This window comes from Xyrauchen texanus, chromosome 30, assembly GCF_025860055.1.
Source record: "Xyrauchen texanus isolate HMW12.3.18 chromosome 30, RBS_HiC_50CHRs, whole genome shotgun sequence".
Lineage (NCBI taxonomy): Eukaryota > Metazoa > Chordata > Actinopteri > Cypriniformes > Catostomidae > Xyrauchen > Xyrauchen texanus.
Genome location: NC_068305.1, coordinates 2281901 through 2309307, shown reverse-complemented (window position 1 = coordinate 2309307; position 27407 = coordinate 2281901). Strand labels below are relative to the sequence as shown.

General features: G+C 39.6%; 1 protein-coding gene across 12 annotated transcripts in view; it reads right to left on the bottom strand.

Moving 5' to 3' along the window:
* LOC127624282 (receptor-type tyrosine-protein phosphatase kappa-like) overlaps positions 1–27407 on the bottom strand; it is a 247790-nt gene that overhangs the window by 49742 nt on the left and 170641 nt on the right. For all 12 annotated transcript variants that reach the window (XM_052099037.1, XM_052099026.1, XM_052099028.1 and 9 more), the window contains 2 exons: positions 10723–11022; positions 1863–1972 (listed from right to left, as the gene is read on the bottom strand). In XM_052099037.1, coding sequence (XP_051954997.1) covers positions 1863–1972; positions 10723–11022 — 410 coding nt within the window. The remainder of the gene's footprint in view (positions 1–1862; positions 1973–10722; positions 11023–27407) is intronic.

The following is a 27407-nucleotide window of genomic DNA, read 5'->3' as shown; positions in this document are numbered from 1 at the left end:
TTTGTTACATTTTAAATATTATAGTCTCTTTTCTCTGCCATATTATAAAAAATATTGAATATTCTCTTTATTGTTTTGATTTCACTTGAAACATTACAGTACAATTGAGGCTTTAATGGGAGTGCTGTTTAAGAAATAAAAACAGACAAAACTGTATAGATTTACTGTTTAATATCAGCCATAACAGGAAAAACACAATACAATAAAATTTGTTAAAACTATTAAATGCATTATGTCTCATGAACTAACAATGAGTAAAAAAGTAACAATGATCACATTAAACACAATTAATGCAAATTTATTAAAATACTATTTTTTATTTTTTCATGTTAGTTCATAATGCATTAACTAATGTTAATGTATACAACTTTTAATGTAAAAATTAAATATATATATATATATATATATATATATGAAATGAACGTTAACCAACATTAATAAATGCTGTAAGTGTTGGTCATTGTTAATGTTAATGAATAATTTTTATATATATATATATATATATATATATATATATATATATATATATATATATATATATATATATATTAAAATTCTTATTACATTATTAAAAAATATTATTATAAATTATTATAAATATGTAAAATATAAAAAAAGAATTTCATGTAATATTCACCTTTTTTTTGCCAATGTGTGAACGACTTGTAACGCAACTTAAAAAATGAGCCCTTCCCAGACTTTCTAGGTTGCCTATTAAAGCCTGTAGACTGATTTTGATACCAAGAGAATGGGCCGCTTTGTAACGTTTATGCACGCTCCCGAGAGCCTTGCCTCAGTGCTTCTCTTCCACTATTCAACTGCGACAACAAACTGCAACAGTAGGTAACGTTATCTTAGAGATGAATCCAGCAAACATCTGGCTCTCAGCACAACGCCGACTCCTACACAAACTCAGAGTGAAGCCAACAAAATAACAACAACATTTATCTGCTGAATCCTGTCTGGATAAGTTGGAATGTGATTGTGGTCAAGCGAAAATTAGAGTGAACATCGACAGGACATTTGGAGGAAACTTCATTCTGTTTTGGGGATCATAACTGACCCTGAATTGACGTTCTTCTTATTGGACAGGTAAACTTACATAACTGTAAAGCATATGAGATACAGTGCTATAAGGATTGATCTGTGTCATTTTAGCTAACTTGATCTTGCCTGCTAACGCTGATGAACTGCAAGCTACCTTCATACCTTTCAAATTATTTCAACAATCTTCTCTTTATACTATAAGGTATACAGGATACATTTTAGCAAATATGCTGGTTTCTTGATCGTAGTAAAACATATGACATACAAAACATTCAATAGTGCAACAGTAAACTGTCTGTTATAGTTCGGTAGTATGTAGCTGTATGTGTGTATCAGTATGTTATGTCAGCTGATAAGTAGTTTTAGTTTAGCCTCAAAGTTTGTAGTAAAACAATCATAACTGTGTCATTTTAATTATGTTACCTCATCTGTCAACATGATGCCGGTGGATCACATTCAGTCTCTTTGTACGTTACGTCATTGTTTTGGTCAATGCTCGCTCGCGTCCCTATGGAGTGTGTGCACGAGCAACAGGTAGCTGCTGCAGTTCACTTAACAGCCACAGGTGTCATTAATAACAAGGGTTTCTGAATCTTACATACTACACCTTTAACATTATTTTTACATCAGCCATCATTTATCTAGTTCTTAAAACATTGTAAAGAATTTAATTAGCATATAAATGGAGACTTGCAAGTTGTTGTTGCATAAGTATTTGGGTGACACACTGACATATAAAAGACACACACACACACACACACACACACACACACACACACACACACACACACACACACACACACACTCAGCATTACCTCATACTGGGTTATAATGCCGTTGGGCTCCAGGGGCTCTTTCCACTGCAGTGAGATCTTATCCTCAGATGGAGTCGCTCTCACAAACTCTCTGGGAACTGAACCAGGCACTACAGTACAGACAGAGAGAAGATGGAGAGAGACATTAACACTCACACAAATGGGCTTCGGTGAGAAGTGAATGTCCACAGCTGTCATCTAGACAAAGGGTGGCCACTTTTAAGGTGCTCAAATAGAAGATTAGTAGTTTTCATTCCAAATGTTATGGTCAATACATAATCCCCACACATCCATTTGTTATTTCAAAGGTTGGATGAGCGTACTGTAATTGTAAAATGCAAGAAAACTAAACAAAAGTCACAGTCCAGATAAAGAATGAGAGGAGTGTTTGACTGGTAGTGTGTAGAGTACAATTCAATGATAGCAAATAGGATTTCATTTCTTCCAAATCACTAAATAGCAACAAAAAGTACAACAGCGCTTTCCTAAACACCTGTTTGTCACTAAACACTGCCTTTTGAGGTCATCTGATCTAACATTTAATAACGTTTCAAATGTTGCAAATTTATGAAGCTATTGAAAATCTCTGAAATGATCACTTTTATTGGGACATAAAATACTTGTCATTGCTCAAGAGGATTAAATCAAAAGTCTTTCAATAACTGTGCAATAAGTGAAAGAATTGAAGCGGGGTGAATGGATTTGTTTTGAAGCATGTTCAAAGTGGGCTCACATTGACTGATGTCACAATTGAGATTCATTTATTTATTGAATGTCAAATGTGATTGAAATGAACAGGAAATAGGAAAAACAGGAAAATAAAAATGTGAATAAACCAATTTGAAATGGACAAATATATAGACACATTTAAATGTGTTCATTCATGTTTTAAAATGTGCTTATATTTAACAATAAAATAGCACATTAATAAGTCATTTCTAAATGAAAAATGCGTTTTAAAAAGCATTTGCCAATTTCTTTCGTGGTGTAGTGGTCTAAAGCACATAACTGGTAAACTGGTAATCAGAAGGTAGCTGGTTTGAGCCCCACAGCCACCACCATTGTGTCCTTGAGCAAGGCACTTAACTCCAGGTTGCTCCGGGGGGATTGTCCCAGTAATAAGGGCACTGTAAGTCACTTTGGATAAAAGCGTCTGCCAAATGCATAAATGTAAATCTTTTCTTTGGTTTATTTATTCACATTTTTATTTTCAAATTAATAGATTGATCATTTATTCCTTCATTCATTTTTAAATGGCACTACTAGGCTTCCATACTTAACACAGAGTACCGTCACATTAAAAAGAACATTATTTCTATCAGGAAGACACGCAGGCTTGAGTGAAGTTTAAGATGCCATTTATTTAATACATTTAAAAACAGAAAGTAATGTCTCTCTTTGGCGTAGGCCCAGTCCGGCGGTCCGAGGGAGTAGTGCCCAGAACCGTCAAGATAGGAGGCAGGGGCGAGGAGCCTACCCCCATGCGGGACAGGGCTCAACTGGTGGTGGTGGGGTGGTGGAGGTTGCAGTGTTAGCACACTGAAAGAACAATGTGATAGATTGTGAGCAGACTTATAAAGCAATGGCTTACATGCGATTGGCTAGGAATTACCCAGCTAATGGTGTGATGAACAGCTGCTAGTCTTCCCGCTAGAACTATGCTGCGCTTCCTTTAACCGTTCTTTTATTTTGTTCAAACTGTTTTTCCTCAGAATGAACCGAAATGAAAAACATTTATTTTTAATTCAATGGTTTTAACGCAAATGATGCTGCTCCACTTCACCATATTCAATAAAAAGAAAATCATTTTTCTTTTCAATCATCTTCTTTTCCTGAAGGAGTGACCTCAGCCCCATTGTACCCTACAAACACATGGGAGAGCTAACACTTCTTTTCATCAGTCAAATGTGGTATGAATGTGGTAAGTGGCGACATCACCCTGTCATTAAGCCACAAAAACAAAAACTGATAAATTCACAAAGAGACATTATGTTTTTGTAGCAGTATTTCAAAGAGACACTGATCAGTATATGATGCTGCATAACACAATGATGAATACACACGGGGGAAACAGCTAAATAATTCTTATGTCATTAAAAAAAAATTTATGTCAGCATGAAGTTCATTTTGTAACCTGGTTTGGAGTCTGCACACATCACAAGATAACGCTCCCTAAATCATTCTGCAGGCAAAAGAAAAGGGAAAGCGGTGGAAAAGATACACTGTTTTCAAAGTGTCAATTTATCAAACCAGGAAAATGAAAGCTACATAAGTCATTTGCACACATGTGATGAAAACATACTGTTTTGACTTCATTCAGGGCATGGAGCTGCTGACGGTGGCCTTTATTTCGCTGGAAACCTGTTTGCGTGAAGCTGCCTGACAGAAAGTTCAGGAAGTGATGAGCATGTCCCAAATGTGTCAAGATATCACATCAGCATCTAACCCACTCCTCACTGTCAGGTGTGTGTTTGTAAAATTGTGCAATATATTCCTGGCTTAATCCTATTTCTCATTCCTATTTTGCTCATCTTCTGAATAAAAAAGAAAAAGTTATTTTTATAAATTTTTTATGTTTTCAGTTTCTAGACTTCTCTGTGGGAGACGGAACATGAAGAGGCTTGATCAACTGTCAACAGATGCACATAATTATATAAACATTGAAAAAATGGGCCAGTGCTTTAACTTGATCATTTGGGAATATTTTCTTGCAGCATTTGAGATTTGAGAGTTGACTGTTAATCTGATCTGAAGTAAGCGGCACCTATATCGACACTGGTCAAACGTGAATTAACATCGCGCTAATTAATATTCCAGTATTTTTTTATAGACTACACTATAAAAGTAAATAAACACATTAAAAAAGGTTACATTTACGGTAAAATACAGGCAGCTGTGGTTGCCAGAAAATGACCGTGAAACATTTGGTGTCCATGTTTCAGGCTCTACAGGATGTCATTTTGATGCCTGTATGTTTTATGGTTCACTATAGTTTAGATTATTAAATGATATAAACTTGATTTACTAACCTTCTGGAACTATACATGTCTTCTTTTCACTTTATAATGTAATATGTATCACCATAGTAACTACAAAAGGCCAATTGATGACAAAGTGTATCAAGAGTGACTTTTCCAAGAGTAATAATTAATACACATGTAGAGACGAACACAAAACACCATGTCGAACTAAACGACATAAACACAGAACACCATCAGAGTAACTGTGGCAGGGCGGAGGGCGGGGCCGGGTCGTGATCGTACACACCCGGTCCCGTATTAGGCTAATCTGCAGGCCAGGGGCTGAAACGCGGCGGGGTTTGAGACCGCGAGCAGGGAGGGGCTCGATGGCGACCGCCTGGAGCGGGAGAACCGCTGCCAGGGGCGGGGGAGACCCCTTCTGTTTCCCGAGAACATGGCGGGGCATTCCGTCCGCCAGGGGCTGGAGGTCTGCCTCTGATCTGCCCGGAGAGGCGCGGCTGTTGTCCGATAGAGGGTGGAGGAGTGGCCTAGGAACAAGCTGCGGCGTATCGGAGAACTGGCGAGTAAGAGTTTTTTTTTTTTTTCATCTCTCTCTCTCACTGCTGCTCTGCGTTGGCCTTTTCCCTCTCTTTTAAATTTTACAGTGTTTTTTGGGGGGGTACTACACTGTTACAGGAAGTAACCCCCAGTTTAATTATTTCTGTTTCCCTCCCCTTGTCCCCTCCCTCTTCCAGGTAGACGGGGATGACCTGCCAGCAGACGGGGCTTAGGGCACGCCCTCCCCCAGGTATGGGGGTGTACGTCATACCGGGGGCTTCCCAGCCTGAGAGAACGAGGGAGGAATGTGGCAGGGCGGAGGGCGGGGCCAGGTCGTGATCCTACACACCCGGGTTGATCCTACATTAGTTCCTTATCAGGCTAATCAAGCCTCCGTGAGGGATAAAGGTCGACTGCAGAGGATTGTGTGGGAGAGAGAGATCGTTAACAGACATGTCCATCATGTGTGTGTTTGTCTTTTAAGTTTACCAATTAAACTATTATTTATATTATCAAGCCGGTTCTCGCCTCCTCCTTTCCACTGATCCCTTTACAGTAACACATGACAGTAAAATAATGCAATAAACATGAACTAAATGACATAAACACAGAACAGCCCAATGTACATAACTCATATTAAAAATAAACAGAAACATAACTATTCCCATAAAATATACTGAAATGTGTGATGGGTCACGCAGGGGACTTCTGGGAACGCCCGATTAAAGTTTTTTTTCACTTTAATTTTAACAGCAGCTTACTGTAAAATTACGCATTCTCTAGTTAAATATAATATACATTTTTATCATAAATTATATGGTAAAATAATACTTTTATAATAATAAAATAATACTTTTAATATGATATTTCTGTTATATTCTTTTATTGTTATAATTACAGATATTTTTTAATAGTAATAATAATAATAATAATAATAATAATAATAATAATAATAATAATATGTCTTTCTGTCTTTCTGTAAATTCAAGGTTGCTTTACAAGTAACAAGAAAATATATAAATATATAAAACTGTTCCAATCCAATCATGCTTTAAAGTTCATCATTATTGTCATTAGAATGCTGTTATAATACTAATATATAATAAATATAACAATAATAATAATTATTATTATTAATATAGTGATTTTCAAGGACCCAAGTACGCTTCACAAAGCATAGAAAAAAAAGAAAAGAAAAAAAAAATGACATTAAAAGAAACCGATACTTGACAAAGTCAATAAATAAATAAATAACGAAGTAAATAAAAAAAAATATAATTATATTTATAAAAAAATAAAGATTTTAGGTGGTATGATTAAAACACAAAAATGAGGAGTGTATATTGAAGAAAAAAACAGCAGTATGAAATCACACAAATAAGTGAGTTATGAAGAGTGTTTTCGAAACACTGTTGGAGGAAATCACCGTTCCAGTGATAATGAGAGACGTAAATGTATTGTGGACATGGCCTAATCGTTACCCACAACAGAACCCTAAAAGAAAACCTTTTTGCAGTTTTAGGATAAAAAAAAAAAAAAAAAAAAAAATTATTTACTTTATTTATGAATCAATTTTGGATGTCCCCAAACTGTAGCTAATCACACACACACACGCACGCACGCACGCGCGCACACACGCACACACGCACGCAGCTACTTCAAAGTTATATTTTGGAACTACTACGTTTATTCCTACCTACATTGAGACACATGTTCTGTTCAGTTCTCCATTTCAGTTGTGGGCAAAGAGACTGAGTTTATAACTAGCCTCAGTATGCACTTCTGTTTGTTTCATTCCTCATTTGAGATTTTCGTTTTCCCTGCTTCTGAAGAAATGTGACCTGAATGCAAGTGAATGAATGGGTTCTGTATCTGGGATGGCATGAGGGTGAATAAATTATGAAAGAATTGTAATTTTGGGGTGAACATTCCCTACAATAAATCTAAGAAACCCAATTAATAGTTGTTTGAAAGCCAGGGCTGTTGACTTCTAACATTTATCATTGCATTATTTGGTTCCGAACATTGAAACAGACTGGATGTGTGTCTGCCTACCATGGATGGATCGCAAGAGATGCCAAGAATTTGAGATACTGGCAATTTCTGCGGAGACAGCTACATGTTTGGGTTCACGAGTGAGCGCACTCTTACACTGACACTCGAATCAAAGCTCTTGATGGCTCACTTTTAGCTTTCAGGAAGGGAAGGACAAGATTGCAGAAGAGGACATAATTTAAGTCAGCCTTCTGTGTTTAAGTGTTGTGTTGGGTTAGATGATCATCTGTTATCAGACAGGGAAAATGTTTCAGAGAGAATCAGCATGCACACACATACTGATCGACTAATCAACTGATTACACACCTGCACAGAAAAAAAGGCTACTGAATGTGAGGATATTATGTATTAGCATAATACAGAAAGAAGCACATCAGCACACAAGGACCAGTGGTTCAATTACAGCACAATCACACATGGCATGCAGAAAACCTCCAGCTTTATCATTGTGTGGTGGACTATTCTAGTTACTATACTGGTTTTGCTTAGATTTTACATAAAGTGGTGAGGTTTCATGCTCTTGGCAGCTAATACACACCACACAAACCATATTTCTCATATGTATTTAATGTAGTCTGGGTGGTAGTTTTGTTCATGGTTTTTCAGGATGAGGGCATTTCACAACCTCTCCATGATGGCATCTGTCTAATGTGATATACAGTATTGTAGAGTTTAAATGGATGGACGGTCTTCTACATCAACAACAAAAGATAATGGAAGTGTTTTTTCCTTATTTCTACACGATCAGCTACAACATTAAAACCACCTGCCTAATATTGTGTAGGTGCCCCTCGTGCCACCAAAGCTCTGACCTGTCGAGGGACCTCTGAAGGTGTCCTGTGGTATCTGGCACCAAGATGTTAGCAGCAGATCCTTTAAATCCTATAAGTTGCGAGGTGGGTCCTCCATGGATCAGACTTGTTGGTCCAGCAAATCCCATAGATGCTCAATCGGATTGCGCTCTGGGGAATTTAGAGGCCAAGTCAACACCTTGAACACTTTGTCATGTTCCTCAAACCATTCATGAACTATTTTTGCAATGTGGCAGAGTGTATTAACCTGCTGAAAGAGGCCACTGCCATCAGGGAATACCATTGCCATGATGGGGTGCAGGTGGTCTGCAACAATCTTTAGGTAGGTTGTACGTGTCAAAGTAACATCGACATGAATGTCAGGACCCAAGGTTTCCCAGCAGAACATTACCCAGAGCATCACACTGCCCCCGCCGGCCTGCCTTCTTCCCATAGTGCATCCTGATGGCTTCTCTTCCCCAGGTAAACGACGCACACACCATCCACATGATCTTAAAGAAAGCATGATTCATCAGACCAGGCCACTTTCTTCCATTGCTGCATGGTCCAGTTCTGACACTCATGTGCCAATTGTAGGTGCTTTCGGCGGTGGACAGGGGCCAGCATGGGCACTCTGACCGGTCTGCGGCCATGCAGCCCCAGTGTACTGACACCTTTCTGTCATGGCCAGCATTAAGTTTTTCAGCAATTTGTGTTAAGTAGCTCTTCTGTGGGATTGGATGAGACGGGCTAGCCTTCGCTCCCCATGCATATCAATGAGCTTTGGGCAATGACCCGGTCACCGGTTCACCGATTGTCCTTTCTTGGACCACTTTTGGTAGGTACTAACCAATGCATACTGGGAACAACCCACAAGACCTGCAGTTTTGGAGATGCTCTGACTCAGTCGTCTAGCTAGCACAATTTGGCCCATATCAAAGTCGTTCAGATCCTTACGCTTGCCCATTTTTCCTGCTTCCAACACATGAGATTCAAGAACTGACTGTTCACTTGCTGTCTAATATATCCCACCCCTTGACATGTGCCATTGTAATGAGATAATAAATGTTATTCACATCACCTGTCACTGGTTTTAATGCTGTGGCTGATCAGTGTTTAAAAATTGTTCAGCCTATCTTTTCTATGCACAATTAAATGGTGAGTACATGCTGTCCTAAAAAGGGACCTAATTTTGGCCATAATCTAAGGCAGTATTTTTGAGAGTCCTTATTATAAATACTTGTGGCAGGGCTCTACTAAGGTGCATCCCTCCTCCTTCCCGGGTTTCGGCACCAGTGTAAAGGGGTTAAAGGAAAGGAGGAGATTAGAACCGGCTTGACAATGTAAATAATACTTTAATATAAAACTCAACAAAAAAGGCATACATACAGTTGCCATCGTTGGACGTCCCTTATCCCTCTTGATGGCTAATTAGCCTGATTACGGGCCAGATGTGCAGAATCACGACCCGGTCCAGCCCTCTGCCCTGCCACACTTATATTTACTATTTTGCTTCAATTTACTAGTTTGCATCAGAGTTATGTTGGTGTATATTCTGTAATTAATGAACGTCCGACTCCTCATTATACAGCTTATTACAAGACTACTTGCCAAATAATTAAATAAACGCACATGAAACATTGATTTGTGTTCAAATTATTTTATATCTTAATTGTAGTAATTAGACTTGCACATTGATCCAAGAAGCAGGAAAGATACAATACCGTGATGAGTGGTCTGATCCGTGGATGTGCGGTTGTTACTGAGAAATATCACACCACTAGATGGCACCACTGACCAATCAGAATCCAGTATTACAGAGAGCCATGTAATAAACATATTAAACTTAATCATCTTTGATGTGTAACATTAAACATGAGAACATGAGAAAAATATTATCATATAATGAATATATTGAAGTATGAGCAACTTTGTTGTGAATTCCTCACATTTAGACAGTTTAGGATATTGAGTTACGTGTAGAGTGTTTTTAAGGAAACGGTGTATTCACAACTCAAGTTACACATTCTGACTAGCGTCACTTAGTTTAAGATCGCCTGTTCGTTAGCTTCATTGTAAGTTGCAATATGACATTCATGTTGTCAATATAGTGATTAATGTCACATATATAGGATGTGTTTGAGTGAGATAATTAACCCGTTAGTAAAGTTCATTATGCAGGTGTTAAGTGTGAAAATCCACAACTATGACTGGATTATTAACACCAGTTCTGTCTAGATTTTTCTTTCTTAAAAAAACAAACGGGGAAATAAATGATTATTTCACTGTTAATATCTTGCAGTATTTTTCTCGTAATTTAGTTTAAATAAATTATGGCCATGACGCATTTTTTCAGATCTTGTCTTCAAAATCAAAGAACCCTATGTTTTGAACAGAGTTATGATCTGTTACTCCGCGTCCTTTGAACCTGTAATGAGTGAACTGTCAGTCTGGATGAAAGTTACATTTGTAATGCATGTGAGGGTGCACTCGTACCATCTTCCTCTGTCTGTATAACGGTCTCGTCACTCTCTTTTCGTCCCTCCGGGTTGGTGAGGATCATCTTCAGGCTGACGTTGGTGTTGGGAGGCAAGTTGCCCACCACGTGTCGGGGGGCTTTGGGGTCCATCTCCAGGCAGTCAGCTTTGCTCTGGTTGGCTTTGTGGTAGTGATAGCAGATGGTCACATTGAAGGTGTGGCAGCGGGTGATGTTGTAGCCCAGCGACTCCCAGTCCACGGCAATAAAGCGCGCTTGAGTCTCAGCGATCTTCAGGTTCTTGGGGGTCCGCATGGGCTCTACGAAAGAAAACACATAGAGAGACAGGTTACAATTTAATGACATTTTTTAACTAATATTCATCATCCTCTGAAGAAAAAGTTTGCATATCTGAATGAAAACAAAATGTACTCGGGTCATCACATACTCGAAAAGGATAGTTCACTGAAAAAATATAAATTCTGTCATTCCAAAATTTTCCAAAATTGATCTTTTTTCTGTGGAATACAAAAGGATATTTTAGGCAGAATGCGAGGCCAGGACCACAATATTATTATACGTTTTCATCTGAAAAAGCATTCATTGCGCTATGTCCCTATGAGTGTGCCCTTATGTTGTTTTCCGGTCATTTTGACCCAGGCGACTTTTTCTTTCTTACAATTTTTATTTTTACTTAATCCAACTGGAATAAAATTCCTTGACTTTATTCACATATGGTATCTGACAACACACCAAAAAGTTGATCATTTAAAAAAACATTTTGTTGTTGTTTTATTTCACTTTATTACACCTGTTGTGGCCATTACAAATGAATGGATTAGACTACACACACACACACACACACGCACACACACGCGCACACTCACGCGCACACTCACGCGCACACTCACACTGACTCGCTCACTCACTCGCACGCACGCTCACATGCACACTCACACGCACACTAGCTCACATGCACGCGCACGCTCACTCGCTCGCACGCACGCACACTAGCACGCACGCTCACATGCACACACGCTCGCACGCACACTAGCACGCACGCTCACATGCACACTCACACGCTTGCACACTCACTCGCTCGCTCGCAGGCACACTAGCATGCACACTCACATGCACACTCACACGCTCGCACGCACACTAGCAGGCACGCTCACATGCACACTCACACGCTCGCTCGCACGCATGCACACCAGCACGCACGCTCACATGCACACTCACACGCTCGCACACTCGCTCACACGCATGCTCACATGCACGCTCACTAGCACGCACGCTCAAATGCACACTCACACGCTCACTAGCACGCACACTCACTCACATGCACACTCGCACGAAAGCACACTCACTCGCACACACACATACACGCACACACACACTCACTCACACGCACTCACTCACACACTCATTCACTCAAACACACTCACATGTGCACGCACACTCAAACACACTCACACACATGCACACTCAAACATACACTCACACTCGCTCACACGCACACTAGCACGCATGCTCACATGCACGCTCGCTCGCACGCACGCTCGCACGCACGCTCACATGCACACTCACACGCTCGCACACTCACTCGCTCGCACGCACGCACACTTGCACGCACACTCACTCACATGCACACTCGCACGAAAGCACACTCACTCCCACACACACATACACGCACACACACACTCACTCACACACACTCACTCACACACTCACACACACATTCACTCAAACACACTCACATGTGCACGCACACTCAAACACACTCACACACATGCACACTCAAACATACACTCACACTCATACGCACATACAAATACAAATACATTTACGTGAGTGGTGGTGGCGTAGTGGCTAAAGCACAGGTCTGTTAATCAGCAAGGTTAATCTGCAAGTTCGCTGGTTTGAATCCATCGGCCACCACCATTGTGTCCTTTAGCAAGGCACTTAACTCCAGGTTGCTCCGGGGGGATTGTCCCTGTAATAAGTGCACTGTAAGTCACTTTGGATAAAAGTGTCTGCCAAATGCAGAAATGTAAATGTAAATACACACACGCACACTCACACACACAAATACACACACACAATGTGTGTTGAGCACCCTTTTGTGTATCGTCGTCTTTCCATCTACGCTCTTTGAGGAATATTTTAAGAGTTACTCATCATCTTATGTTGTGTTTGGGCTCGTTTGAATCGGGATCATCTGCTGTAAGTTACAGTATGCCATTGTCTATGTTATATGTATGTTTCGTACACTAATACTCACCGCAGTGTGGTCTCTGACTGAAATACATTTCAATTAATTTTACTAATTCAGACATTTCCAACGATATATAACACACGACTATCTCTGAATAGAATTGTTGAGATAACAAAACAGTTCTGATTTGTGAGCAAATTAAAAAGCATTATTTATGAATTGGTAAAATCAGCAGATCAGCATTGTAATGTCCAGATTCTAGGCTTTAAAACAACAACAATTGTGTTCAGATCAAGGAAGTGGTTTTTAATTTATTATGTAATTATTATTATTATTTTTATTTTATTTTTTCAACAGGGAGTTCCCCCCACTGACCCGGTATAACCTCAGTTCAACGAATCCAAAATATACAGTATATATATATATATATATATATATATAAAAAAACGAGGTTAATAAATAGATCTAATGCAATATCTTGTAATAATAATATGCAATATGAGAGATTTATAAACAATCTTATTGGGCCGATCACACAAAACGTGTTAGCACAAAACAAACACAACACACGGATTAAGCCTCTCATCCACACTAAAACTGTGTTTCCCTCCACCAAAAATGTTTTAACGTGGATGTGGCCTTAGCCTCAGTCACCATTCACTTTCATTGTATGGGCCGCGTCATATTCTTCAAAATTTCTCCTTGCACTCAACAGAAGAAAGTAGTCATACGGATTTGGAACAACATGAAGGTGAGGTCATTTTTTAAACGAGCTGTAATAGTGTAGCGGCGGCGGCTCTTATTTCATGTGGCAAACTATTCCACAGCCTCGGATTTCTTGATCCCCTTTGAGTTTTAAGTTCGACCACAGAATAGTAAGAAGTAACTTGTTTAAAGATCTAGAAGACTGGTCGGAAACACAAGCAAGAGCAATTCCATGCACACAACAGGACCTTATAAATTATCCTGAACTCAACCGGCAGCCACTGATGGAGAAATATGGTCCACAATTTTGACTCGTCCCTCTATTTCTTAAAAAAAAAGCAAAAATCTTTGTTCCAGAGAGACATTTACAATGGAAGGTAAATCCACCAAGCAATTTTTTCACACTAAAATCATATGAACATGTAATGTTTGCCTTGTATCTATAATTTTTGTTATATATATATATATATTGCATTTTAGTGTTTATGGAATGGCCCCTTTCACTTCCATTGTAAGTGCCTCACTGAAACAGATTTTTTTAATAATAAAGGGTTTTCATTTTTGTGTAATCAATATTATGCCACAAATATTGTTGGCTGAGCTTAACTTGGATTGAACCCACAATATTATTTTACATGTTGAAGGATTCATATGGATTTGATGTTTAGCTTTGATCTTTTTCTGCCAAATATCCAGACTTTGGTTAGAATATGCCTTTAAAAGACACTAGATCTTAACCACTGCATTGACAAACAACAGAGCAAAGTGGGCAAATGTTCTAAACTTACATAAACAACATCATTTGCATAACTTTTTCTGATGTATAATAAAAAAAAGTAAAAAATGAGTGCTATCATCGTGAGAGAGAGAGAGAGAGAGAGAGAGAGAGAGAGAGAGAGAGAGAGAGAGAGTGTGTAAACTGCTAAAAGAGAGCACGCGAGAGAGACGAGGAGTGTTGTGAAAGCAAATGAGACACCTGTGGACCATATAAAGGCTCCTTCACACACACACACACACACACACACACACACACACACACACACACACACACACACACACACACACACACACACACACACACTCTAAGAGTTTCTAAATTAGCCAATACATCACAGAAGAGTAAGTTCATATAACATCTTCCCCTTATGCATCAGTCCAGCAAGATGACTTCTAATTACTGTAGAAGAGTCACGTGTGCCACGACACCCATGAAAAACACACACGCACGCACATCTGTATCATTACTGTATACACACTGCATCATGCAATCCCATGCAACACGGATGAGGCATCATGGAGCAGTCGGTTGCCGGTTATCTCTCTCAGGATGGAGAGGTTTAATAGGTGTTATTCCAATTTAAGCAGCTGGTTGGTTTGACCCTAACATTAACCTCTGACCCAGATGTCCATTACCCTAACACTGACCTCTGACCACCGTCATACATCAGAAAAACTCTCAAGAACTCCTGGCCTAAACATCACACTTTACTTACCATTAACCTGACTCTAAGACTACTCCTAGCCTTGCATAACCTTTGACCCCAGATTGATGGGCGTCATGATCATGTTAAAGGACTAGGTCAGAAACATCCTCTTTTTAAAGAAGTGAAATGAAAGCCAGTGGTGGGGGGCGTTGCACTGCTAGCAAAGAAACAAGATGCAAGAAAAAAAAAACACAATGAACTGTCTCCGTCCGTCGGGCAGAAAGGAAGTACACACTGTACATGCAGAGAGTTAAACAGCGCTCATGGCGATAAACACACAACTCAGGAGGGTCCTTTCCGTGTACTCTAATTAAAATGAGAAGTTTTGGATAAAGATGAGGATCTTGTTAACACAGAGCAGTGATTGGCTGTTTGCTCAGAGCTTATTAAACACAAAGCCTTTCCCATCATCCTGTTGGGTGATAATCTCTGTCTCTCTCTCTCGACTCATGATTGCTATTAATCTACAGGAAACTGAAGGAAATCAACAATTTAGCGTGACATCAGAAAGTCATCAAAAGTGATTTCTATTCTGTTATTATATTACTGTTAATAACCTTGTGCTATAATAGACCAATCAGAGGCTGTTCTAAAGGGATGTTCACTGTTCTTGAAATCAGACATCACTATGACTTTGTTGTACTCTACACAATCTCCAGAGAACAGCAATATTAATCTTTAAATATTTTAGAGCAGAGAAAAAATATATTGAGATAATTGAGATTTTAATAGTTTTCCAGGTTTGGACAACAGTTTTAAAATCCCTAATATTTGAACCCTGTAAAATTCAACAGCTCTTTCTATTCGTCTGTGATTCCTTTCACTTTCTGTTCTGCAAGTGGCACAAAAGGGCCTTTACTATTAGGGCCTTTTCATTTCATTAAAATATATAAAGTTTATTTTATTCAAAAATACATCATATCGATTTATTTTTTACTTTATTATTTTAATTGTATATATTTCCTTACTCATTTTATATATATATTTTTTTTATAATAAAATACTTCATATATACTTATTTAACTTTATTTTGTATTTTATTTGTAGATATTTATTTGTTTTTGTATTTGTATTTATTTACTTACTAATTTCATTCTATTTACATTTTTATAATAAAATATTTCATATATATATATATATAACTTTATTTTTATACTTTTATTTGTAGCTATTTATAAAAGAACTATAAAATAAAAATAAAAATGTTTAAAATCTCCCAAAATCTTGAATGTCATATATGACTGTTTGGAATCAAATTTAGCAATTCATTTCTGTCTGTCTGTCTGTCTGACATCCATCCATCTGTTCTAGCTATCTGTCTGTCTATATTTATATATATATATAAACTTCTGTAATTAGACAATTCCTCTGAATGTTGCAGAAATGCAACAATAGGTCTTAAGAGTATGTTAGGGTGTGTTCACATTTGTAGTTCGGTTCTCTTGGTCCAAAAAAGATAATGATACATTTAGTCCTGGTTCGCTTAGCGTTCACACTGGCATTTTTAAGACCGAACCGTACGATACAAAACCAAAGGCATCAGGAAAAAGTCACAACCTGATTGGACATGTTTTATGACATATATTTTTTGACATAACTTGTCGTTCATCCAAATGCTGGGCAAAATATGCAGGTTACATTTATATTTGTATATATGGTGGTACATTTACCAGATGAGAACAAACGAAGAGTTAATAAAATGTGTAAAAACAGCACCAGAAATTCCTCCGTTGCACACACAGACGAAGATATGCTTCAAGGACATTTGACAGCGGTTCCGACGCCTGTCCCGAACTATAATGGGCAACAGCTCCTATGATGAGAAGAACCAGGTATGCTTGAGGTCAGTATTAGGCAAATTACTTCCTGTTTTTGGTCCGTTTAGATGTCTTTGGTCCATGTTGTGTTCATATATCAATCGAACCGCACCAGAGTTCTTTTGGAAACGGGCCGAGACCCACTTTTCATGCGGTCTTGGTCCGCTTGTTTGGTGCGCACCAAGGTTAAGGTGACAGCGTTCACACTTGTTCAAATGAACCGCACTAACAGAGCAATCGCACCAGAGTTCGTTTTAATCCAACCAAACCTGCCAAGTGTGAACACCCCCTTATTCACACAACTGAGCCCATATAATCAATAAATCATAGACAACAAATGATTTTCAGTTTAGCCTCATGATCTTGCTTGGATGGCATAACTTTTCCAAAACTCCACCCCATAATAAAGCATAAACATTATGGTTTTTATAACTAGTATGTTAAAGTGTGGAAAAACACATCATCAATTTGAAGTTAAAGACCAAACTGATGTTTGAAATACAAAACAGAGACAACAAAGATATTTCAAACAGCGTTCATTAAGACCAGCAGACTGTTATGAAATCATATGCTGACTTGTATGTTTTTCACCTGGATTACTGACCTATTTTTTTTATTTGACATACAAATAAAAAATAAAAGAAATGTCAGATGCCACTGATTCAACATTTACATCTGAAAGCATTCATTGCATTAGACGGAGTCTCGAATCGATCGCCAGCCCAGCCAGAACCAATCCTGATGTTTATTTTACGAAATGAGATTTTTTTTTATATCCTATTTTCATTACAGTCATATACTGAATCCTACACGTACAGAATCCTAATTAATCAAAAAGCCACTAGAGGCCGTTACAGAGATTTTACCAGGTAAAAGACATGAAGCAGAGTACCTGAAAGTCACTTCACTGTGGTAAAATCACTCAAATGCAGTCTGACAGAGTTCTGCGCACACATGCACATGTGTCACCAGTGTTCCAGAATAAACCTGGAGTCACTTCACTGAGAAAAGGGTAATGTCTTAGATTCTCAGAAAGCTCTCTGTAATGATCAAATAATTGTGAATCGCCTCTTGAAATTGTCTCTTAATAAGAAGGGGGCGGGACAGCTCGAATGTCACCGTGGCGATAAGGAGATCTCACTCACAACTGAGTAAAACCCAGGAGAGAGGACATTTATATGCATCCAATTCACAGCCACGACCCATCATTAATTCAGTCAAACTAAAAAAAGCAAAAAAACTAATGAAAGAATGACAGGGAGAATTGAAGTGCCTAGCTGAAGTCTGATATATCTCTGACACCGTCCATCAGTTTAAATGTCAAGCAAGCAATAAAACGTAGTGATGAACAGCAATGAATTGCTCTGATTTGGCATGACCCATCAAAACCAGAACCACACACACACACACACACACACACACACACACACACACACACACACACACACACACACACACACACACACACACACACACTGTACACGCGCGCGCGCGCACAAACACAGATAACATTTGTCCCATCAACAATTACGGGGCCTCCCTCTTCCTGACGGTGTCTCTCTGAGTGTGAATCAATACAAGTGGAGAGCTGCATTAAGTTGCTAGATTAAAGCATTACTCCTCTGTAATAAAGCTTTATTGATCAGCAACTCCATGGTCAAATCCAAGCACACTTCACTCGGCCCCATCTACACCTCACACGACCTACGGCTGTACACGTTTAAAACTGCATGATACAAATCAAGCGGGATATCTTCATTGAATAGGAAGTAAGTTCCCTTGGGCCCAATCTCAAATGCTTACTTTGTGTACATTTCTGTTTCCTGCACAACTTCCTGACTACATACTACATCAGAGGTGTTTTTAGTAGAGGGTTGGATTGGCCTAAGCGTCACCGTGTGCAGGCTGATTTTTATGCAGAGCACACTACATGCTTTTATGGAGCCAATAAATTACAGATGTTTTAAATGTATACCTACGACACACACACACACACACACACACACACTCATGTAGTATTTCCATGTTTTATGGGGACTTTCCATAGACATAATGATTTTTATACTGTACAAACTTTATATTCTATCCCCTAAACCTAACCCTACCCCTAAACCTAACCCTCACAGAAAACTTTCTGCATTTTTACATTTTCAAAAAACATAATTTAGTATGATTTATAAGCTGTTTTCCTCATGGGGACCGACAAAATGTCCCCACAAGGTCAAACATTTCGGGTTTTACTATCCTTATGGGGACATTTGGTCCCCACAAAGTGATAAATACACGCTCACACACACACACACACACACACACACACACACACACACACACACACACACACACACACACACACACACACACACACACACACACACACACAGGTTGTGGTTATAACAGAATGGCATCTGTAGCCTCACCCCAGTCCAAAAGCACAAATCAATGGTAATCTCATTCACAATGACTTCTCAGTGGCACAGCCACCTGATGAATAGGCTCATCGATTTGCTGTTGTTCTGCCACTCGACACAAGTGAAAACAGACCATCTCTTTCTGAATTAGATTATATGGGAGGAACATTATTCGCAATGTGGAGTGTAATGTTGGTTTAGATGTCGCTTTTACTACTGTGTTCAATACATCTTGAAAATGAAAATCTTTCTTATTTCTGTGTCTCTAACACCACTGGTTAAGCCAATGTTGCCACTGTCTGTTGGGTTGGAAGGGACGCTCAAACAACAGTACGAACAGTGGTTACCCTTTAGGAGGGGAATCAACATACAAATGGCTTGCAAGTCTCTACAAATTGAGCTGGTACAGAAAAAAGAATCATAAGATTGAATATTTATAGTATATACTTTATATAGTAAAGAACGTAACTGCTTACATTTTGACGTCAAAAGCAAACAACCCGAAGATTTCAAATCTCAATATATATATAGACTCCCACAAAGAATATTAAAGCAATAAGTCATGAGGACCAATACATTACAATGTTTTCATTATGGTAAAGTATGTTGTTACTCCCCTAACTTTGCAAGACAAGCAACGCTCAAAGCTCATTCTATAAACAAATGACTGACAGCTAATGTGAGCAAATATCAGCTATTTTACAACGACTTCAAACATGGTTCAGATCTTACAGCTGCAACTATCAATTTTACATTTATATAAAACAGCTTCCACATGCAACACACTGGCAACAAAAAGAGAGATTTCCAAACTAAACTAATGAACTCAGCAAACATGGCCACATTTTTGCAAGATCATGCCAGCATGCTTATACTTCTCTCCATCATGCAAATGTTGCTGTCTGCTGCTAACGAGAACTTAGAGCTCCAGAGACCCCCAAACAGATGACGGAATCCAGACACTCAATATATCTCCCAATGTTTAAGAGAAAAGAGATTAGATTGTTAATTGCAACGAAATTGTGTGTATGACCAAAGATATTCCCATGTGAGTTTGCAAAAGGCTCTTAGATTTATTCCATTCTCTCCCTGAAAGAAAATTGCAGTTAATCCAATTGATGCACAACAAAGGCTTTGTTAGACCTGTAATCTTCTGGACTAAAATCACTCATGTCTGTCTAAAACATATTTTTATATATTACTCGGCGGAGGACAAATCTCAGTTGCCTCTGCTTCTGAGACCGCCAATCCGCGCATCTTATCACGTGACTCGCTGTGCATGACACCGCGGAGACTCACAGCATGTGGAGGCTCATGCTACTCTCCACGATCCACGCGCAACTCACCACACACCCCACTGAGAACGAGAACCACTAATCGCGACCACTAGGAGGTTACCCCATGTGACTCTACCCTCCCTAGCAACTGGGCCAATTTGGTTGCTTAGGAGACCTGGACCTTTTGGAGTCACTCAGCACACCCTGGATTCGAACTCGCAACTACAAATTTATGTCGCTTCGTCTGCCAACTTTGATTTATTTTTCCACTGAGCTCATCACTGAACATTCTGGGTTTGCCTACCAGGGGGAGGATACATATGATGTTACCTTAGAATTTGGCCAAAATGAGATACAGTATCTTACGAGGACCGGATCTCATGAGATCACATTGCGCCGTCCGCGAGGCGAGTGGGGACTGGACTCCCCGACTGCCTTGAGCAATGGAGCCGCTGCCAGGGGTGGAGGAGAGCCCTGCCATCCCCCAGAAACGCGGAAGGGTCGAAGGAAGACCGCCGTCCGCGAGGGGAGGATGGAAGTGTCTCCCCGACCGCCTGGAACGGTAGGGCCGCTGCCAGGGGCGGAGAATTGTCCCCACGAGTTGCCGAATTGTGCGGTAGCTCGACTGATAGAGTGTTGCACTTGTGATGTAAAGGAGTCCACGAGTCCACACGTGAACCCAAAGTGTCATAGAAGCAGCACAAAATGACGCGGTCATGTTTTTCATCTCACATTTGCTTTTTATGACACTATCGGTTAGGTTTAGGTTTAAGGTCGAGAGGTCGGTTTTGTTGAATTAAAACTCGATAGAGCATTAACAATAAAAACCTCATCTGTTTGGGAGAACATTTAACTTTTGTTCATAGTAGATCAAGCTCTTATATTTTAATTATTCATGATACAAGCCATTGGCTTTGACCCTCAATTATATGCAGCTTATCTATTTCATCGACTTGACTTCTCAAACACATTTTGCCAACACAAAGACTGTCTTCCCATACACTTCCCATAATTCCATTTCTAAAGGAGCCGCACTGGTCAGTTGCCCTCAAAGGACCGGTCCACACCTCCACCGGGGTGGTACTCTATGTAATCACGGGTAAAGATCCAATACTGGTTAGCTTTAATTACCCTTTTAAACCTCGAGTGAGACTCCCTGTGGGCAGGAGGGAAACAGGAAACGGGTGAGAGAGAGTGAGGGTTGTACTGTAATGGGCTGCGGTTCATAAATTTAAGGGGAATCAATGCTGCAGCCAGCTAATGGCATGTACATTAGCTAAGAAACAAACACTCACACGCACACGCGGCAGATACACTCCCATCGACAGCGTGTATACCCTTAAAAATATTACACTATCAGTCATTTATTATCATCTCCAATTTGGCTTCTAAACAGCAGCTGTTTCTACATCTTCAGAGACGGCTCATGTTTGGACTGTAAACATAAAAACTGCTCTATTGCATTTTCACAGGCAGTTTTTTTGTTGTTAAAAACACCATTCTGCTTCCTCCAGAATATGATGCGTGACTAACAAACAAACAGAAGCGTGTGCCGAATGAAATCAAAATTGACACTATTTACTTTCTCAATGTATGTACCTGGTCTTATTGTGAACGAATCGTTGATCAAATGCAATACCTTGCTCTTCCTCTGAAATTACTTTCCATTTCCATTGATGACACTTTAGCCATGTGGGCTATTGGATAATATCAACCAAAAGCCAAATTTATAGCCTAGCTGTTAAGCTGCCTCCCATTCCATCTCACAAAGTCAGAATTTCCACTTTCTACTTGAAAAAGTGCAATAGAACACCACTTGATGTTGGACTATAAAGGTCAGGTGTATATGGATGTATGACGTCACACGGACATGGCGGCACCCATATTTACTAGGGCTGTGCCGATACAACCACATATCGATATTTCACAATACTTTTTCTCACGAGAGTATATGATCCCTGAAACAATATTTTTATTGATTAATTTGTGTATTCATATCATGTGCAATATTTCAATAATGAAGATGCAGGTCGTCTAAATAAGTGCAAACTCTGAGATTGGTGTTTCTTAGTGCGGTCAGATTTGTGACAGTAATTGAAACTGAACCTGCATGATTCATTCTTCGCTCTCAGACGTGCAGGGTCTCTCTTGCCCATTTGGCACAGTTTCAATCATGATAAAATTATGATGTATGAAGTATTGCGGTAAATTCAATCATGACAAATGTATCTTTATATCGTGAGGTGGTTGGCAATACCCAGACCTAATATTTACACAGTTAACTTTTTAAGCAAACTCATTACACGGATCTCTGGAATACTGGATTCTGATTGGTCAATAGTGCCATCTAGGGGTCTGACATTTCTCAGTAACAACTGGATATCCATGTATCAAACCGCACATGAGTATTGTGAGTCATCTTTCCTGCTTCAGATCACAGTGTGATATCTACAAGTAAGGTAATAAAATAATTCAACTCAAATCAATATTTCATTTGCATTTATTTGTATTTTATTTATTTATTTTAAAATTGTATTCCCTTTTCTCCCCAATTTTAAATGCCCAATTCCCACTACTTAGTAGGTCCCCGTGGTGGCACGGTTACTCACCTCAATCCAGAAGGCGGAGGACAAGTCTCAGTTGCCTCCACTTCTGAGATCGCCAATCCGCGCATCTTATCACGTGGCTCATTGTGCATGACACCATGGAGACTCACAGCATATGGAGGCTCATGCTATTCTCCACGATCCAAACACAACTTACCACACGCCCCATTGAGAGCGAGAATCACTAATCACGAACACGAGGAGGTTACCCCATGTGACTCTACCCTCCCTAGCAACCGGGCCAGTTTGGTTGCTTAGGAGACCTGGCTGGAGTCACTCAGCATGCCCTGGATTCGAACTCGTGACTCCAGGTGTGATAGTCAGTGTCAATACTCACTGAGCTAACCAGGCCCCTCATGTGCATTTATTTATTTATTTAGCGAGTAGTCTTGTAATAAGCTGGATAATGTACAGTCAAACGGTTGTAATCGCAAAAAATAAACCCAGACGCGAAGCTGATGATGTAACCGTACATTATCCCTTACAAATTGCATAATGAAGTCAAAGTTTCAATATCATTTCAATATCATTAGCCTGCAGAAAATACAATGGCCATTTTGTTCTTTAAAATCATCTTCCAAGCATTGCATAAGAGAACGCAACATGTCCCACAGTCCTGACTTAAGCAGCATCAGTGCACATGCTCACATACATTCAAAAACACATTTCTGCATATAAACCATTCTTGTGTAAATCGTAAAATTCAATTCATGGCAACAATTTAAGAATGGAATTATAAATGTATTACACAGAAAATTTGTTCTGCTTGTGTTTCAGGAATGAGGCCTATTTAGTGGTGCCGTTCAAATGGGCAATGTGTGTTCGAATCCAGCTCACTTCATTTTCCGATCCCAATAAAGTGGCAAAATAGACAAAAATGCTGTTTTCCATATGAAAACCTTTGAAGCATTAATGTTTGTGACTACGAAAGAAAAATGATCATCTCAAACCTCACACTTGTCTCGCTTACGCTGCCGTGGCAACGGCTGACTTCTAGAACCTTGCAGAACGTGTGAGGAACCAATCAGCTGTAGCGTCAGAGTCTGATCTCGCCTGATAACCTTTTAATATCACACCAACATTCCACTTAAATCAGTCTCCGAAACAAGCTTAAAGCAGCTTTCATCGTCAGCCTTGACACTGACATCTTATCAAAGACAAACTCTCTTTTTTCCTGCATATACTCATGCATTTATTTACCAGAAGAGCACAAAGTTAAGCGTAACACCCCCTCGACTGTCACGGCACTCATCCTCTCATCTTCTGCTGGGTAATGGCTGGATCGGCGTGTAAACAAGAGCTTGCAGCGTCCAAACGACACTGACTCGGGGGATGAAACCCTAACGAACCCTCATCGTCTGCTGATTTCTAGAGTCCAATCATCACATCAGCTCCTCATACGGAGCACAACCACAGGTCTGTTCATTACACCACTGCTTTAAAGAACCCACTAGAAGCATTCTTCCAAAAGTGTCAATTTTGCCTACTGTTGGAGAGCAAATCTCAACGTTTCAATGGATTCTCCTTAGAGACTTTGCTGAAGCCTCATTCATCTAAGATGTTTCTCATGACAAAAAGACCATAGCCATCTGACATTTCAGATGAGATCTCAACAATAGCAGGGTTTCATCAGTGTATGTTTATGCAAATCTTGGATATCATGCTGGATAGAAACACTAAGATGCAAATAAAGTTTCTAAAATGCGCATTAAAAACGTATATGCTCGTGTGAGGTGAATACATCTTTGGTAAGAAGACGTGCATAAACGTTTTTGGGTCTTCTGAGCTATTAAAGTTCAATAATATTTTCCTCTTGGAGGGGATGAGAGGGAAAGAGAGAGACCAAATTCACATCTCCACATTTGAAAATCCTAATGACGCCAAAGCTCTGTAATGTTTTTCTCCTCCTGAATATCATTTCTCTGTGTTTGTCTTGCGTGTCTCTCTGGCTTTCCTCCATCTGTCTATCTCTTGTCTGCTGGACTATTAGAGTGTGAAGAGCTGGATTACTTTAAGCTTTTTCCATCATCATATGTTTTCTACTGTCAGGCCTCAAATCTCTCTCCCGCTAGGGAGCATAGAGGGCCCTTATGTGTTACTAGGCAACCAGGGACAGCCCATAATCTTTGTTTTCATAAATAAACAAGAAAAAGAGTGAGTTTATGGCGTTCAGGATGGTGGGTGGTTTGTGAGATGTCTTTGTGCTGTGCTGTCCAAGATGCAATTCATCTCTACGTCTCATACCTGTGTCTTTTATAACGGTTAAACTTCAGCTTTGTACAACACATCTGTTTTTTTGGTAGTTAAAAGAACAAATCATTCAAGAACTTGCCCGCATGACCCCATCCACTCTAGCTCCAGATTAGTCTGTGCTTTGGCAAGAACTTTCTCAATACGGCAAGCTCCAAATATGATTAGCTGGTTTTCTGCAATTTCTGTGAGCTTTCACATACCCTTGCACAGAGAAATTCTAAAGGCAAAATACAATCATCTCAATGGTGATCTGTGGGATCGGGAATTTCACGCAAAGGACTTCCTGTGGCAAAGAATTTACTCACGCTGATTTTGCCTCGAGTTCAAGTTTGGTGAACTTTGACCAATAGGAAGCTGCCTGGTTTGGCAGTGACCTCTGTGTGGGCGGTGCTTCATATACAGCTACACTGCATATTCACAATGGACAAGGATATCATTTTAAGGATATCATGAGTTTTTAACTGAACTCTTGAGTCTCAGTGAGTATAAAGTGCAGCATTTAAAAAGGCTTCGATTTTTGCTGGTTTCATGCACGTTCAACGTCCGCCCACGCCATCTTCGCCTGCTGAATTTTGCTGTGAGAATGTATGTGTAACTGTGCCTTTATGCAGAGCAAATAATGTCGCAAACACAGAGAAAACACGCATTACCGTGGAGACAAAGCGTGTGTCGAGGCCCATGCTATTCTCCACGGCATCCATGCACAACTCACCGCGCACCCCACCGAGAGCCACATTATAGTGACCACAAGGAGGTTACCCCATGTGACTCTACCCTCCCTAGTAACCGGGCCAATTTGGTTGCTTAGGAGACCTGACTGGAGTCACTCAGCACGCCCTGGATTCGAACTCATGACTCCGGGTGTGATAGTCATCATCAATACACACTGAGCTACACCGGCCCCTTTATTTATGTATTAAAATAAAACAAATGTACCATTACATAAAATACATTGCAATTCACAGTCATTTGACAGTTAAAGGAATGTCCCGGGTTCAGAACAAGTCAAGTTCAGTCGACAGCGTTTGTGGCATAATGTTGATTACCACAAAAAATCATTTCGACATGTACCTCCTTTTCTTTAAAAAGATCTGTGTTCCAGTGAGGCACTTACAATGGAAGTCAATGGGGTCAATCTGTAAACGTTAAAATACTCTCTGTTTGAAAATTATATATACAAGACATAAACAATAAAATAAATAAAACAATAAAATCACTTACTAACCACATCTGTGTATTTTAGAGCCAATTTTACAACTTTGTTTTTAAAAACCCTAAAACCCTAAAATAACTCTGCTGAAAATGCTGTTAAGAATGTTGGGCTATTTAGTTTTTTAATAGTTTCACCATCAAGACATTTGGGGTTTGCAACAGAATTCAGTGCCGAATTCAAATGGGATCCGCAACCCGCTTGGCTGGTCCGGTCCTTGAGTAAACGCACCTGTTCTGCGCTCGTGCTGCTCTGTCATTAAGACGTGCTAATAATTGGTCTTGTAGCGGATGGCACTGTTGTGTTCCTTATTTAGAGAGTTTGATGTTTCTCGAACGCAACCGCAAACAACAGCACATAATCAAAGAGCATTGGCCAACTTTTAGTTGCACCTGTGCCACCTCCATGAAAAACAAAATTCAGTCGCACCAGCATGAAAAATGGTCGCAAAATGTGACCCTTTAGCCGCAATCTGGAGCACTGAATTCCAGACCTTTTACAACATCTTCACACAGGAAGTCAGCATGTTGTTTCTGAGAGTCCAGGTACCCTAGGATCGACCACATTCTGCTGACTCACTGACAAGCATCATCTATCAGACAGTTTTGCATTTTTCCCTCTAACATTAAATCTTTACTCCACGGATGGTTTAGGTTTGAGTTGGGTGATTCAGTTTATAAAATATGAATTCCTCTTCACAGTATTGCAGCCTGTACAGTTGAAAACAACT